The 14097-nt window shown below is 45.3% G+C and overlaps 1 protein-coding gene across 1 annotated transcript in view; it reads right to left on the bottom strand.

Moving 5' to 3' along the window:
* Positions 1–14097, bottom strand: part of LOC143773599 (stimulated by retinoic acid gene 6 protein-like) — a 184819-nt gene that overhangs the window by 77389 nt on the left and 93333 nt on the right. The window contains exons 10-12 of the mRNA XM_077260998.1: positions 13695–13815; positions 13529–13604; positions 13198–13267 (exon numbers count right to left, since the gene is read on the bottom strand). Coding sequence (XP_077117113.1) covers positions 13198–13267; positions 13529–13604; positions 13695–13815 — 267 coding nt within the window. The remainder of the gene's footprint in view (positions 1–13197; positions 13268–13528; positions 13605–13694; positions 13816–14097) is intronic.

Raw genomic sequence — 14097 nt, 5'->3', positions numbered from 1 at the left:
TTTGTTCTCCAGTAGATAAGCCTCTGGTAGAGACATCTGTCGGCAACTTTCTCATAAGAACACAAGAGCGCTCGGCCGAATGGTTGACGTAAGCATTGCTCGGCTGACAGACATTTTAATGTGTTTGGGGATCTCTAGCTGCTGTAGGTGTAAATAGGGAGTGGTCCTGTCCAAAGCTCATAGCAGAGAGCTTATTATTATTATTATTATTTATTATTATAGGGCCATTTATTCCATGGCGCTTTACATGGGAGGAGGGGTATACATAATAAAAACAGGTACAATAATCTTGAACAATACAAGTCTCAACTGGTACAGGAGGAGAGAGGACCCTGCTCGCGAGGGCTCACAATCTACTGTACAAATTATGACAGATAATCAGCAGCAGGACATAGACATTATGTCTGGAAGGGACATCAAGTCCCAGTCAGAATAATGTAAAACAGACTGTGTCTAAAGGCCCCGTCTCACATAGCGATTTACCAACGATCACGACCAGCGATACGACCTGGCCGTGATCGTTGGTAAGTCGTTGTGTGGTCGCTGGGGAGCTGTCACACAGACAGCTCTCGCCTGCGACCAACGATCAGGGGAACGACTTCGGCATCGTTGAAACTGTCTTCAACGATGCCGAAGTCCCCCTGCAGCACCCGGGTAACCAGGGTAAACATCGGGTTACAAAGCGCAGGGCCGCGCTTAGTAACCCGATGTTTACCCTAGTTACCAAAAAAAACCAAACACTACATACTCACCATCTGATGTCCGTCAGGTCCCTTGCCGTCTGCTTCCTGCTCTGACTGTCTGCCAGCCGTACAGTGAGAGCACAGCACAGCAGTGACGTCACCGCTGTGCTGTGCTCTCACTGTACGGCCGGCAGACAGTCAGAGCAGGAAGCAGGCGGCAAGGGACCTGACGGACATCAGATGGTGAGTATGTAGTGTTTGTTTTTTTTTGGTAACCAGGGTAAACATCGGGTTACTAAGCGCGGCCCTGCGCTTAGTAACCCGATGTTTACCTTGGTTACCAGTGAAGACATCGCTGGATCGGTGTCACACACACCGATTCAGCGATGTCAGCGGGACCTCAACGACCAAAAAAAGGTCCAGGCCATTCCGACACAACCAGCGATCTCACAGCAGGGGCCTGATCGCTGGTACGTGTCACACATAGCGAGATCGCTACTGAGGTCGCTGTTGCGTCACAAAACTTGTGACTCAGCAGCGATCTCGCTAGCGATCTCGCTATGTGAGACGGGGGCTTAAATCCTCCAATTGACAATGCAAGTACAGCACCCCCTAGTGGTAGAGGTCGTTTGCGAGGATTCAGACTTGGATGTAAAAAGTAACTAATGGAGATCATTTCCATGACACACACTGTATGGAGAAAAATATTGAGATACACCTCTTAAGATTTTTTTATTCAGTTCCATTATCACAAGTGTATAAAATCCAGTGATAGTGGAGGAAAAGCCGCTCACCCCTGCTGAAAACACTGTGATCACTGGCACAGGCGGAAGCCACTCCTGCAGCCTAGGCACTTTGTGAAATCAATAGTTAAATCCTCCAGCTGTATGTCCAGTGAAAAAAATGACTTTTACTCCAAAAGGATTAAAAGACAAATTGACATCTCCAAGTACATTCAACAATGTATTGAGATCCTATGCGCTTCAAACTGTAAACCAATCTTTACTCCATGACTAAGGACTAGTTTACAGTTTGAGACGCGTAGGATCTCAATACATTGTTGAATTTACTTGGAGATGTCAATTTGTCCGTTAATCCTTTTGGAATAAAAGTTTGTTTTTTTTACTTGGGCATACGGCTGGAGGATTTTCCTATTGGCACTAAATCCAGTCCCTCACCATGCATTCTGCTTTTGAAACATTTGTGAAAGAAAGATTGTTCAAAAGAGATTAATTAATTAATGGAAGTGTGGTCCTGTAATAAAATGCCACCATTGTAACAAGTCAGTTCGGGAAATTTCTTCCCTCCAAATTAGTCCACAATCAACTGTGAGTGGTATCATTATCATTGAAATGTGGAAATCTTTAGGAATAAAACATCTCAGCCATAAAGTGGCAGAAGACGTAAAGCTACAAAGTCGGGTCACCAAGTGCTGAGGTGCAAAAACGTCACCAACATTCTGCTGACTCAATAACTGCAGAATTCCAAACATCGTCTGGCATTAATATCAGCATAAAAACAAAGTGCTGTCTGGAACGCCCGCCAGGGGCGTGGGGTACTCGGTACTGTGTCCGGTGCTTAAAAGGATGTGTCACGGCGGTGGTGACCCGGTCCATGGCCTTGGGAACCCAAGTAAAAGGGACGGTCTTTAAATGGATTATGTGAATAAAGCTTGTGTTCGTGATGCCACCTGTGGTTCTTGGTCAGAGGAGACTGACGCTGCTTAAAGGGGTCCTCGGGGGTGATGTTGTGGCAGCAGGGATGGTATGGCTTAGCACAGATGAAGCTGGGTCCCCAGGGCTCCCGGTGTATAGATAGAGATGGTGAATGATGTAGCAAAAACAGAGGACACAGGGATGCAGTTTCTTTACCTTTTTACTGTTGAATTCAGGCAGCCACAGTCCAGGATACCAGATCACAGATGCAGGTGTGGTTTGGCCGGCTTGGAAGCGAGTTAGGAGTCCCCCCCCCCTTACCAGGTGGGGTTAGAAACCTTCCCTCTAGCACTGTGGTGTAGTCCCTTGCTGCCTTAGGCCTCTCACAAGGTCCTCACGCTTTCTCTCTGTCGTCCTTGCAGGTAGGACACTAACCCGTATGACAAGTGGCTCGAGCATTTTTACAGGATTTCTATCACCACCCGGGCTCTCTGTGCCACTGTGTCTTCAGGTGTAAGCACGGGCAGGTGACTTGTAATCCAGCTGTCCTGCCGATTTCTGCTGTGAGACGTGGTCTTCCGGCTTCCGGTGTCTGCACTCAGTAGGGAGATAGTTCAGTCGCAGCTATCCCCCCAGGTCTTCAATCTCCTGTGCTTCATTTCCACTATACACTCTCTACAATCTGTTTTGCTTTCTCTTCTCTCTTTCCAGGAGCTGCAGCACCTCTTGTGGCTGCACGGATCCTCTCTTCCCTCTCTGCCTGAGACTGCTCCTGTCTGCTGTCTGGCACTCACTAAGTGAACTCAACTTTCCCTCCAGACTAGAATATATATAGGGGAGCCACCCACAAGCTGGATCAGAGCTCCCCCTTCGGGTCTGGAGTATGAACATGTTGCAGGCTTGTGATTACCTGATAAAAGAGATTCTTCCAAGCGTGACATCACTCTCCCCATGAGGAGAGCAATGCCACTGTAAAAACCAGGAAACTGGGGTGTTACACTCCCCTCCCATTAAATTCAGTACTCCCGGACTGGGAAAAGGAAAACAACAATAACAGGTTAGATAAAGACATACAAAAATTTTGAAAATGCATGAAACAGGTTAAACAGATATAAACTCTGGCTTCCCTTTATGGGAGGTAGTTAGACTTTAAACGTTACAAAAACTTTATTACAAAGTAGAAAATAACTTTCTATGACATCGAATATGAAATATTAACTATTGAATAACGATTACCCCTTACGGGTATACTATCTTTGGTAGCACTTCTTCCGATACTGTACAAAAACATTAGCTCTTCTACAAATATACAAAATTCTCTCTGCAATACTCACTGTCATTTTAAACTCTTTATTTCCTCTTATGCCTGCCAGGCCAGGAATTGCTGTATCTCCTGTGTCTCCCGATGTCTACAGTGCTCCCTCCATGATATAATGGGGATTTCCTCTTGGAGTGCTATCATGTCCTCCTCCATGGGTCCCTCCTCAAACACCATGGGTTTGGTATAGTTAACCCGAGGCCTACAGGTTGGAATTAGCGGGGCTTTCATCTGACCCAAGCTGCCGTCTTCCCGCTCCCAGTACAGTCGATGGTCTGCTCCTCCAGGCCTTGGCATCGGCGGGGTTGGTAGGGGGCCCACCAGGGTGTCATCTGGCGCAGGGGTTGCTATGGGACTTGAGGCCTGGGAACCCTCGGCATACAATGACATTTCACCAAGGGACCCAAAACCCTGGTCGGGTGTGTTCAGTGGTGGGGGTGACTCGGGCCTAGTTGTTGGGCCTTCCGCCGCCGGGGTCATACCCATTACCTTCTCTTCCAGTGAGCCGGATCTTCTGTCCTGCTCAGGACCGGATAAGGTTGCTGGCGGTCATTCGGTAAGGCTCCCGATGATGGCCTCCTTCCACCTGGACACAGCCTCCAGTTGCTTCATGGGCAGTTCCTCTTCTTACCACCATCCCAGACCAGGAGGCGAACCTCTCTCATTGATGGGCATACTTCTCTCACATAGTAGTATTGGTGAGGGGCAGCCATAGCTCTCACACTGTTTCTCCAGGCTCTGCCCATGACAACACGCCCTTCTCCTCCTGCACCCCACATGTTGCTGTAATGGTGGCAGTTTTGGCGGCAATTAGCAATTCAATAGTCTCTCAATAAAGCAAAGTCTCTGAGGCGCACAAGACCCAATTTACTGGGTCGGTCCACCCTGTTCGAGACGCCAGGGCCATGGGGTACTCAGTACTGGGTCCGGTATTTAGAGGGATGGGTCACGACAGCAGTGACCCAGTCCGTGGCCCTGGGCGCCCAAGTAAAAGGGATGGTCTTTAAAGGGAGTATGTGAATAAAGTTTGTGTTCGTGACTCCACCTGTGGTTCTCAGTCAGCGGTGACCGACGCTGCTTACAGGGGTCCTCTGGGGTGATGTTGTGGCAGCAAGGATGGTATGGCTTCCCACAGGTGAAGCTGGGTCCCCAGGGCTCCTGGTGTATAGATAGAGATGGTGAATGATGTAGCAAGAAACGAAGGACATAGTTGCAGTCTCTTTACCTTTTTACTGTGTAATTCAGACAGCCACAGTCCAGGGTACCAGATCATGGATGCAGGTGTGGTCTGGCAAGCTTGAAAGCGAGTTGGGAGTCCCCCTTACCAGGTAGGGTTAGAAGCCTTCCTTCTAGCACTGCGGTGTAGTCCCTTGCTGCCTTAGGCCTCTCACAAGGTCCTCACGTTTTCTCTCTGTCCTCCTTTTACAGGATCTCTATCACGACCCAGGCTCTCTGTGCCACTGTGTCTTCACAGGCGGACAGGTGACTTGTAATCCAGCTGTCCTGCCGGTTTCTATTGTGAGACTTGGAGTCCTGCACAACCCTGGTCTTCCAGCTACCGGTGTCTGCGCTCAGTAAGGAGATAGTTCATTCGCAGCTATTCCCCGGGTCTTCAGTCTCCTGCTCTTCACTTCCCTACACGTTCTCTACAATCTGTTCTGCTTTCTCTTCTCTCTTTCCAGGTGCTGCAAGCACCTCTCGTGGCTGCACGGCTTCTCTCTTCCCTCTCTGCCTCAGACTGCTCCAGTCTGCTGTCTGTCACTCACTAACGGAACTCAACTTTCCCTCCAGACCAGAATATATATAGGGGAGCCACCCACAAGCTGGATCAGAGCTCCCCTTTCTGGCCTGGAGTATGAACATGTTGCATGCTTGTGATTACCTGATAAAAGAGATCCTTCCTCGATTCCAAGCGTGACATCACTCTCCCCGTGAGGAGAGCAATGCCACTGGGGTGTTACACTGTCCATGGCCAAAGAATGTCATAAGAGCCTTACATTGCCAAGCACAATGCCAAGCACCTGATTGAGTGTTGTAAAGTACGCAACCACTGGGCTCTGGAATGATGTAAACATATTCTATGCAGTATTTAATCATACGTCTTCATATGGCTGGAGTCCAGGGCCCTAATCTCAACTGCATCGAACACCTATGGAATTAACTAAAATGGAGACTGTGAGCCAGCTCATGTTCAACATGAGTGTCTGACCTCTCAATGGGCAAAAATTTCCACATACACACGCCAAAATGTAGTGAAAAGTCTTCCCAGAAAAGAGAAAGCTGCGAAGTGGATACAAACTCCATTTTAAAGTCTATGAATTCCATACTGTTCCCTAACTATACAATCTAACAGCTATTCTATGTTTTTTCCTATTTCCTGTGTGATGATGCTTCATTTAACAATTCCAGTGCTGCTGGGAAACTCAGTAGCACTGGAATAATCAGCCGGCAACAGGGCGGTGTCAAAATACCGGGCATGCAGGAGACTAGAGCCGCCCTCGCAAGTGACATACCGGTCTCCCGCATGTCGGGCATTCTGACACCGCTCTGTTGCTGGCTAAGTATTACTGATCTGAGCTGACAACAGAGCGGATACTGTCACTGTGCAGATCGCAGAGTGCACAGCTCAGAAGGAGGGACACAGAAGGGACGAACACAGCCCCTGAAATGAGCGTCACTGGTGATGCTTCATTTCAGGAGAGGGCAGGGGCTGCGGAAATGACAGCAGCCTCTGCCTCTTGCTCTAATGGCGCTTTGTTTGAAACTCCAAGTGCATTCTGGGATACTCAAAGGAACTGTCAGCACATAGGAAATAGAAAATAAAATAGTAGTTAGGGAAAGGTAGGGAATTTTTAATGCAAGTATATTAGAAAATAGTGTATAGGTGTCCCGATACCTTTTGCCATATTGTGTATTTTTTACAATTCTTTTAAAGTTCCTGGCTTTGACATTACTGATTTTAAGTCTTCTTTACCTACATTGACATCATTTGGTACTCCAACATACTCAACTATATCCCAGCTTTGCCCCTCCATTGGTATTCTACAGCAGTTTTAGTAATATCTTATCAGGTGAAGCTGGTGATATTGGACCATTTATTCTGAATGATTGCAACATTCTAAGTGTCTTTTGTCCTTTATTTGTAATATGGTATTGTTGCTTTTATTGTGCTATAGAATAAGACATAGTAACAAAGTAACATAGTAACATAGTTAGTAAGGCTGAAAAATGACATTTGTCCATCCAGTTCAGCCTATATTCTGTCAGAATAAATCCCCAGATCTACGTCCTTCTAAAGATCCTAATCACTGTAAGATACAATATTGTTACTCTACAGGAAGACATCCAGGCCTCTCTTGAACCCCTCAACTGAATTCGCCATCACCACCTCCTCAGGCAAGGAATTCTAGATTCTCACTGCCCTAACAGTAAAGAATCCTCTTCTATGTTAGTGGAAAAACCTTCTCTCCTCCAGGCGCAGAGAATGGCCCCTTGTGCCCGTCACCTTCCTTGGTATAAACAGATCCTCGGAGAGATATTTGTATTGTCCCCTTATATATTTATACATAATAAATCTTTAATAATAATAATCTTTATATTTATATAGCGCTAACATATTCCGCAGCGCTTTACAGTTTGCACGCATTATTATCACTGTCCCCAATGGGGCTCACAATCTAAATTCCCTATCAGTATGTCTTTGGAATGTGGGAGGAAACCGGAGTAAAAGGAGGAAACTCACACAAACACGGGGAGAACATACAAACCCAGGACTCCAGCCTCAAGGCTGCAGTGCTAACCACTGAGCCACCGTGCTGCCCATGGTTATTAGATCGCCCCCTCAGTCGTCTTTTTTCTAGACTAAATAATCCTAATTTTGCTAATCTCTCTGGGTATTGTAGTTCCCCCATCCCCTTTATTAATTTTGTTGCCCTCCTTTGTACTCGCTCTAGTTCCATTATATCCTTCCTGAGCACCGGTGCCCAAAACAGTACACAGTAATCCATGTGCGGTCTAACTAGGGATCTGTACAGAGGCAGTATAAGACATTTTATTGTTTGTACTAACTCAGGCCTATTTTGACCTGTGGATATTTGTGACATGGAATAGTTTTGAATGATGCTGAGACCTTAAACAAACCATATGCAGAAGCCAAACAGTCATAGGCTTCGTCAGCAAGTGCAGCTACCTTTTGGTCTGTCTGTTGGGCTGGCTATCACAAAACTAGATGAATTACTTCATGTTCAGAGAGAATGTTCAGAGAGAATAAACACGTTAGCCAGGTGTGCTTGTGCAAACATTCTCCAGAAACATTCTTTTAACCCCTTAACGATTGCCGATACGCCTTTTAACGGCGGCCGCTAAGGGTACTTAAACCACAGCGCCGTTAATTATCGGCGCTGTGGAAAAAGTGAATAGCGCCCCCCAGAGTCGGATTTTCTCTGGGGTCTCGGTTGCCGAGGGTAGCCGAGACCCCAGAGAACATGATTCGGGGGGTTTTTACCGACCCCCGAGTTGCGATCGCCGGTAATTAACCGTTTACCGGCGGACGCAACAAAAAAAAAAAAAATGCGATTTGCCTTTTAATTTCTCTGTCCTCCGATGTGATCGCACATCGGAGGACAGAGAAATAGGGTCCCCGATGGCCCCCGATAGCCCCCCAATACTCACCTATCTCCCCCGATGCTCCTCGTGGCTCCCCATGGGCGCCGCCATCTTTTTTCCGGGGAAAAAATGGCGGGTGCACGCGCAGTACCCCAGAGACCCCAAAGAACATGATCGGGGTCGGTTTGCACCGACCCCTGTTTTGCGATCGCCGGTAATTAACAGTTTACCGGCGACCGCAAAAAAAAAAAAAAAAAAAGCGATCTGTAATTCTCTGTCCTCTGATGTGATCGCACATCAGAGGACAGAGAAATAGGGGGATTCGGGGACCCTATAATACTCACCCGGTGTCCCTGGGTCCTCTTCTGTCTCCTCCTGCCGGCCGGCTTTTTCCTTATGGCGGGCGCATGCGCAGTGCGCCCGCCATCTGCTGCCATCTGCCGGCCGGCAGGAGAGACGAGTTAGGGCTAAAACTAGGGTTAGGGTTAGGGTTAGGGCTAGGGTTAGAGTTAGGGCTAGGGCTAGGGTTAGGGTTAGGGTTAGGGTTAGGGTTGGGGCTAAATTTAGGGTTAGGGCTAGGGTTAGGGTTAGGGTTAGGCTACTTTTACACTAGCGTTTTTTGGCTTCCGTCGCAATGCGTCGTTGGAGAAAAAACGCATCCTGCAAAGTGCTTGCAGGATGCGTTTTTTCTCCATTGGCTTGCATTAGCGACGCATTGCGACAGATTGCCACATGTCGCATCCGTCGTGCGACGGATGCGTCGTGCTTTGGTGGACCGTCGGCACAAAAAAAAGCTACATGTAACTTTTTTGTGCGACGTGTCCGCCATTTCCGACCGTGCATGCGCGGCCGGAACTCCGCCCCCGCCTCCCCGCACCTCACAATGGGGCAGCGGATGCGTTGAAAAAACAGCATCCGCTGCACCCGTTGTGTGGCGCTTACAACGCTAACGTCGGTACGTCGGACCGACACACTGCAATGGACCGAGTACGACGCTAGTGTGAAAGTAGCCTTAGGCTTCTTTCACACTTGCGTCGGTACGGGGCGGTCGCAATGCGACGTACCGACGCACGTTGTGAAAATTGTGCACAACGTGGGCAGCAGATGCAGTTTTTCAACGCATCCGCTGCCCAGTCTATGTCCTTGGGAGGAGGGGGCAGACTTACGGCCACGCATGCGCGGAAATGGCGGACGCGACGTACAAAAAAAAGGTTACATTGAACTTTTTTTGTGACGACGGGGCTAAAGTTATGGTTAGGGTTGGGGCTAAAGTTAGGGTTAGGGTTGGGGCTAAAGTTAGGGTTAGAGTTGGGATTAGGGTTTGGATTAGGGTTGGGATTAGGGTTACGTTTGGGATTAGGGTTGGGATTAGGGTTACGTTTGAGATTAGGGTTGGGATTAGGGTTAGGGTTGGGATTAGGGTTGGGATTAGGGCTAGGGGTGTGTTGGATTTAGGGTTTTGATTAGGGTTATGATTAGGGCTGTTTTGGGGTTAGGGTTGTGATTATCGTTAGGGTTGTGATTAGGATTATGGATCGGGTTAAGATTAGGGTTAGGGGTGTGTTGGAGTTAGGGTTGGAGTTATAATTTGGGGGTTTCCACTGTTTAGGTACATCCGGGGGTCTCCAAACACGACAGCCAATTTTGCGCTAAAAAAGTCAAATGGTGCTCCCTCCCTTCTGAGCTCTGCCGTGCGCCCAAACAGTGGTTTACCCCCACATATGGGGCATCAGCGTACTCGGGATATATTGGACAACAACTTTTGGGGTCCAATTTCTCCTGTTACCCTTGTGAAAATAAAAACTTGGGGGCTAAAAATCTTTTTTGTGGAAAAAAAATATTTTTTTATTTTCACTACTCTGCATTATAAACTTCTGTGAAGCACTTGAGCATTCAAAGTTCTCACCACATATCTAGATAAGTTCCGTAGGGGGTCTAGTTTCCAAAATTTGGTCACTTGTGGGGGGTTTCTACTGTTTAGGTACATCAGGGGCTCTGCAAATGCAACATAACACCCACAGACAATTCTATCAAAGTCTGAATTCCAAAATGGCGCTCCTTCTCTTCCGAGCTCTGCCATGTGCCAAAACAGTGGTTTACCCCCACATATGGGGTACCAGCATACTCAGGACAAATTGGAGAACAAATATTGGCATCCAATTTCTCTTGTTACCCTTGTGAAAATAAAAACTTGGGGGCTAAAAAATCTTTTTTGTGGAAAAAAAAAATATTTTTTATTTTCACGACTCTGCATTATAAACTTCTGTGAAGCACTTGGGCATTCAAAGTTCTCACCACATATCTAGATAAGTTCCTTGGGGGGTCTAGTTTTCAAAATGGGGTCACTTGTGGGGGGTTTCTACTGTTTAGGTACATCAGTGGCTCTGCAAACGCAACATAACGCCCGCAGACCATTCTATCAAAGCCTGCATTTCAAAATGGCGCTCCTTCCCTTCCGAGCTCTGCCGTGCGCCCAAACAGTGGTTTACCCCCACATATTGGGTACCAGCATACTCAGGACAAATTGGACAACAACTTTTGGGGTCCAATTTCTCTTGTTACCCTTGTGAAAATAAAAATTTGGGGGCTAAAAAAATCTTTTTTGTGGGAAAAAAATTCTTTTATTTTCACTACTCTGCATTATAAATTTCTGTGAAGCACTTGGGCATTCAAAGTTCTCACCACATATCTAGATAAGTTCCTTGGGGGGTCTATTTTCCAAAATGGGGTCACTTGTTGGGGGTTTCTACTGTTTAAGTACATTAGGGGTCTGCAAACGCAACATAACGCCCGCAGACAATTCTATCAAAGTCTGCATTCCAAAATGGCGCTCCTTCCCTTCCGAGCTCTGCCGTGCGCCCAAACAGTGGTTTACCCCCATATATGGGGTACCAGCATACTCAGGACAAATTGGACAACAACTTTTGGGGTCCAATTTCTCTTGTTACCCTTGTGAAAATAAAAACTTGGGGGCTAAAAAATCTTTATTGTTAAAAAATATATATTTTTTATTTTCACGACTCTGCATTATAAACTTCTGTGATGCACTTGGGCATTCAAAGTTCTCACTACACATCTAGATAAGTTCCATGGGGGGTCTAGTTTCCAAAATGGGGTCACTTTTGGGGGTGTTTCTACTGTTTAGGCACGTCAGGGGCTCTCCAAACGCGACATGGCGTCCGATCTCAATTCCAGTCAATTTTGCATTGAAAAGTCAAATGGCGCTCCTTTGCTTCCGAGCTCAGCCATGCGCCTAAACAGTGGTTTACCCCCACATATGGGGTGTCGGCGTACTCAAGACAAATTGTACAACAACTTCTGGGGTCCATTTTCTCCTGTTACCCTTGGTAAAATAAAAATTTGGAGGCAAAAAGATCATTTTTGTAGAAAGAATGCGATTTTTTTATTTTCACGGCTCTACGTTATAAACTTCTGTGAAGCACCTGGGGGTTTAAAGTGCTCACCACACATCTAGATAAGTTCCTTAAGGGGTCTAGTTTCCAAAAAGGTGTCATTTGTGGGGGGTCTCCACTGTTTAGGCACATCAGCGGCTCTCCAAACGTGACATGGCGTCCGATCTCAATTCCAGCCAATTCTACATTGAAAAAGTAAAACGACACTCCTTCTCTTCCAAGCTCTGCGGTGCGCCCAAACAGTGGTTTACCCCCACATATGGGGTATCGACGTACTCAGGAGAAATTGCACAACAACTTTTGTGGTCTAATTTCTCCTGTTAAACTTGTGAAAATAAAAATTTGGGGGCAAAATATCATTTTTGTAGAAAAAATGTGATTTTTTATTTTCACGGCTCTACGTTATAAACTTCTGTGAAGCACTTGGGGGTTCAAAGTGCTCACCACACATCTAGATAAGTTCCTTAAGGGGTCTAGTTTCCAAAATGGTGTCACTTGTGGGGGGTTTCCACTGTTTAGGCACATTAGGGGCTCTCCAAACGCGACATGGCGTCTGATCTCAATTCCAGCCAATTCTGCATTGAAACAGTCAAACGGTGCTCCTTCACTTCCAAGCTCTGTGGTGCGCCCAAACAGTGGTTTACCTCCACATATGGGGTATCGGCATACTCAGGAAAAATTGCACAACAAAATTTGTGGTTAAATTTCTGTTTTTACACTTGTGAAAATTAAAAAAAATGGTTCTGAAGTAAAATGTTTGCAAAAAAAAGTTAAATGTTCATTTTTTTCTTTCACATTGTTTCAGTTCCTGTGAAGTACATAAAGGGTTGATAAACTTCTTGAATGTGGTTTTGAGCAGCTTGAGGGGTGCAGTTTTTAGAATGGTGTCACACTTGGTTATTTTCTATCATATAGACCCCTCAAAATGACTTCAAAGGTGATGTGGTCCCTAAAAAAACATGGTGTTGTAAAAATGAGAAATTGCTGGTCAACTTTTAACCCTTATAACTCCCTAACAAAAAAAAAAATTGTTTCCAAAATTCTGCTGATGTAAAGTAGACATGTGGGAAATGTTATTTATTAACTATTTTTTGTGACATATCTCTCTGATTTAAGGGCATAAAAATACAAAGTTTGAAAATTGCAAAATTTAAAAAATTTTCGCCATATTTCCATTTTTTTCATAAATAATCGCAAGTAATATCGAAGAAATGTTACCACTAACTTGAAGTACAATATGTCACGAAAAAACAATCTCAGAATCAGCGGGATCCGATAAAGCGTTCCAGAGTTATAACCTCTTAAAGTGACACTGGTCAGGATTGTAAAAATTGGCTCGGTCAAATTGGCTCTGTCACGAAGGGGTTAATAACACATTTGTATTAGACCCTTATCTCAACTTTGGTTTTGTTGCGTAAGTCTGGTGAAAAAGGTGGAAAACATCAACGATCAACGCAACAATGTTCTACAGAAGCCCAAGATGGTAATAAATGAGATTACTGACATTAATTACAAAACATTACCAAGACAACAGCAGGGCGGCCAGTTTTTGGAATCTCTGAGGCACCTTTATAAAGTTTCTTCAATTCTTTTCTAAAACAAAAAAATAGTTTAGTAAATGCTGCAAAAGAGCAGTAGTAATAGAATCTGAACCAACTTCCCGACATAGTTTTTACAATACCAAAGATACATCTTGGCAATTTGGACATTTTTTAAATGCTAAATAATCTATTTTATCTTAAACTTTAGCACAGCACCAACTGAAATTATCACTACAAAACTGTAAAGACGTTTGCTTGTTAGCTTTTTTATAAACTATCATCATTGCTGGTGAATACAAGAGATCAATGATACCTGTAGCTTGAGAGCACGTGCAAGACATAGATAACACTTGTCAAGGCAGAAGGAAAGGTCGAATAAAACCAGCAATCTGTAAAAAAAAACAGACACAGGAACAGAATCAATGCCAATAGTAGCACTTATTGAACCGACTTACATTTAATAATGTTTGGCATCTAACCTTTTAACAATAGTAACATGAATATGGTTTGGTTGGAAAAGGAGAGATTAACTTTTTCCAGTATCCAACTGTCCAGGCCGTTCACAACTTTTGGTGAAATAAATAAATCTACAAGGAAAAACTGAAACAAGCATTAGGTGTAGATAGTAAAACATGGACATCCTATCAATAGCTAGACTTCAAAAAGCCGTCCTAAACCTCCAATAAATACAACAGTTCAGTCAACAGTCTAATGTGCATGAGAACCCTGGACAATTGATTGTTGGGAGAGTTACAGTGAATGGTTTGTCCATTACTTGGTCAACCTTCCTCAGTTACAATATTTCCACACATAAAACAATAGCACCTTATACTCGGCTCTGGTGTCATTCTATTGCCGTTGGGGCATAGTCTCCCAGGGCTC

Source organism: Ranitomeya variabilis, chromosome 5 (assembly GCF_051348905.1).
Source record: "Ranitomeya variabilis isolate aRanVar5 chromosome 5, aRanVar5.hap1, whole genome shotgun sequence".
NCBI lineage: Eukaryota > Metazoa > Chordata > Amphibia > Anura > Dendrobatidae > Ranitomeya > Ranitomeya variabilis.
Note: the sequence above shows the minus strand (reverse complement) of the source record. Positions and strands in the feature narration are given on the sequence as shown.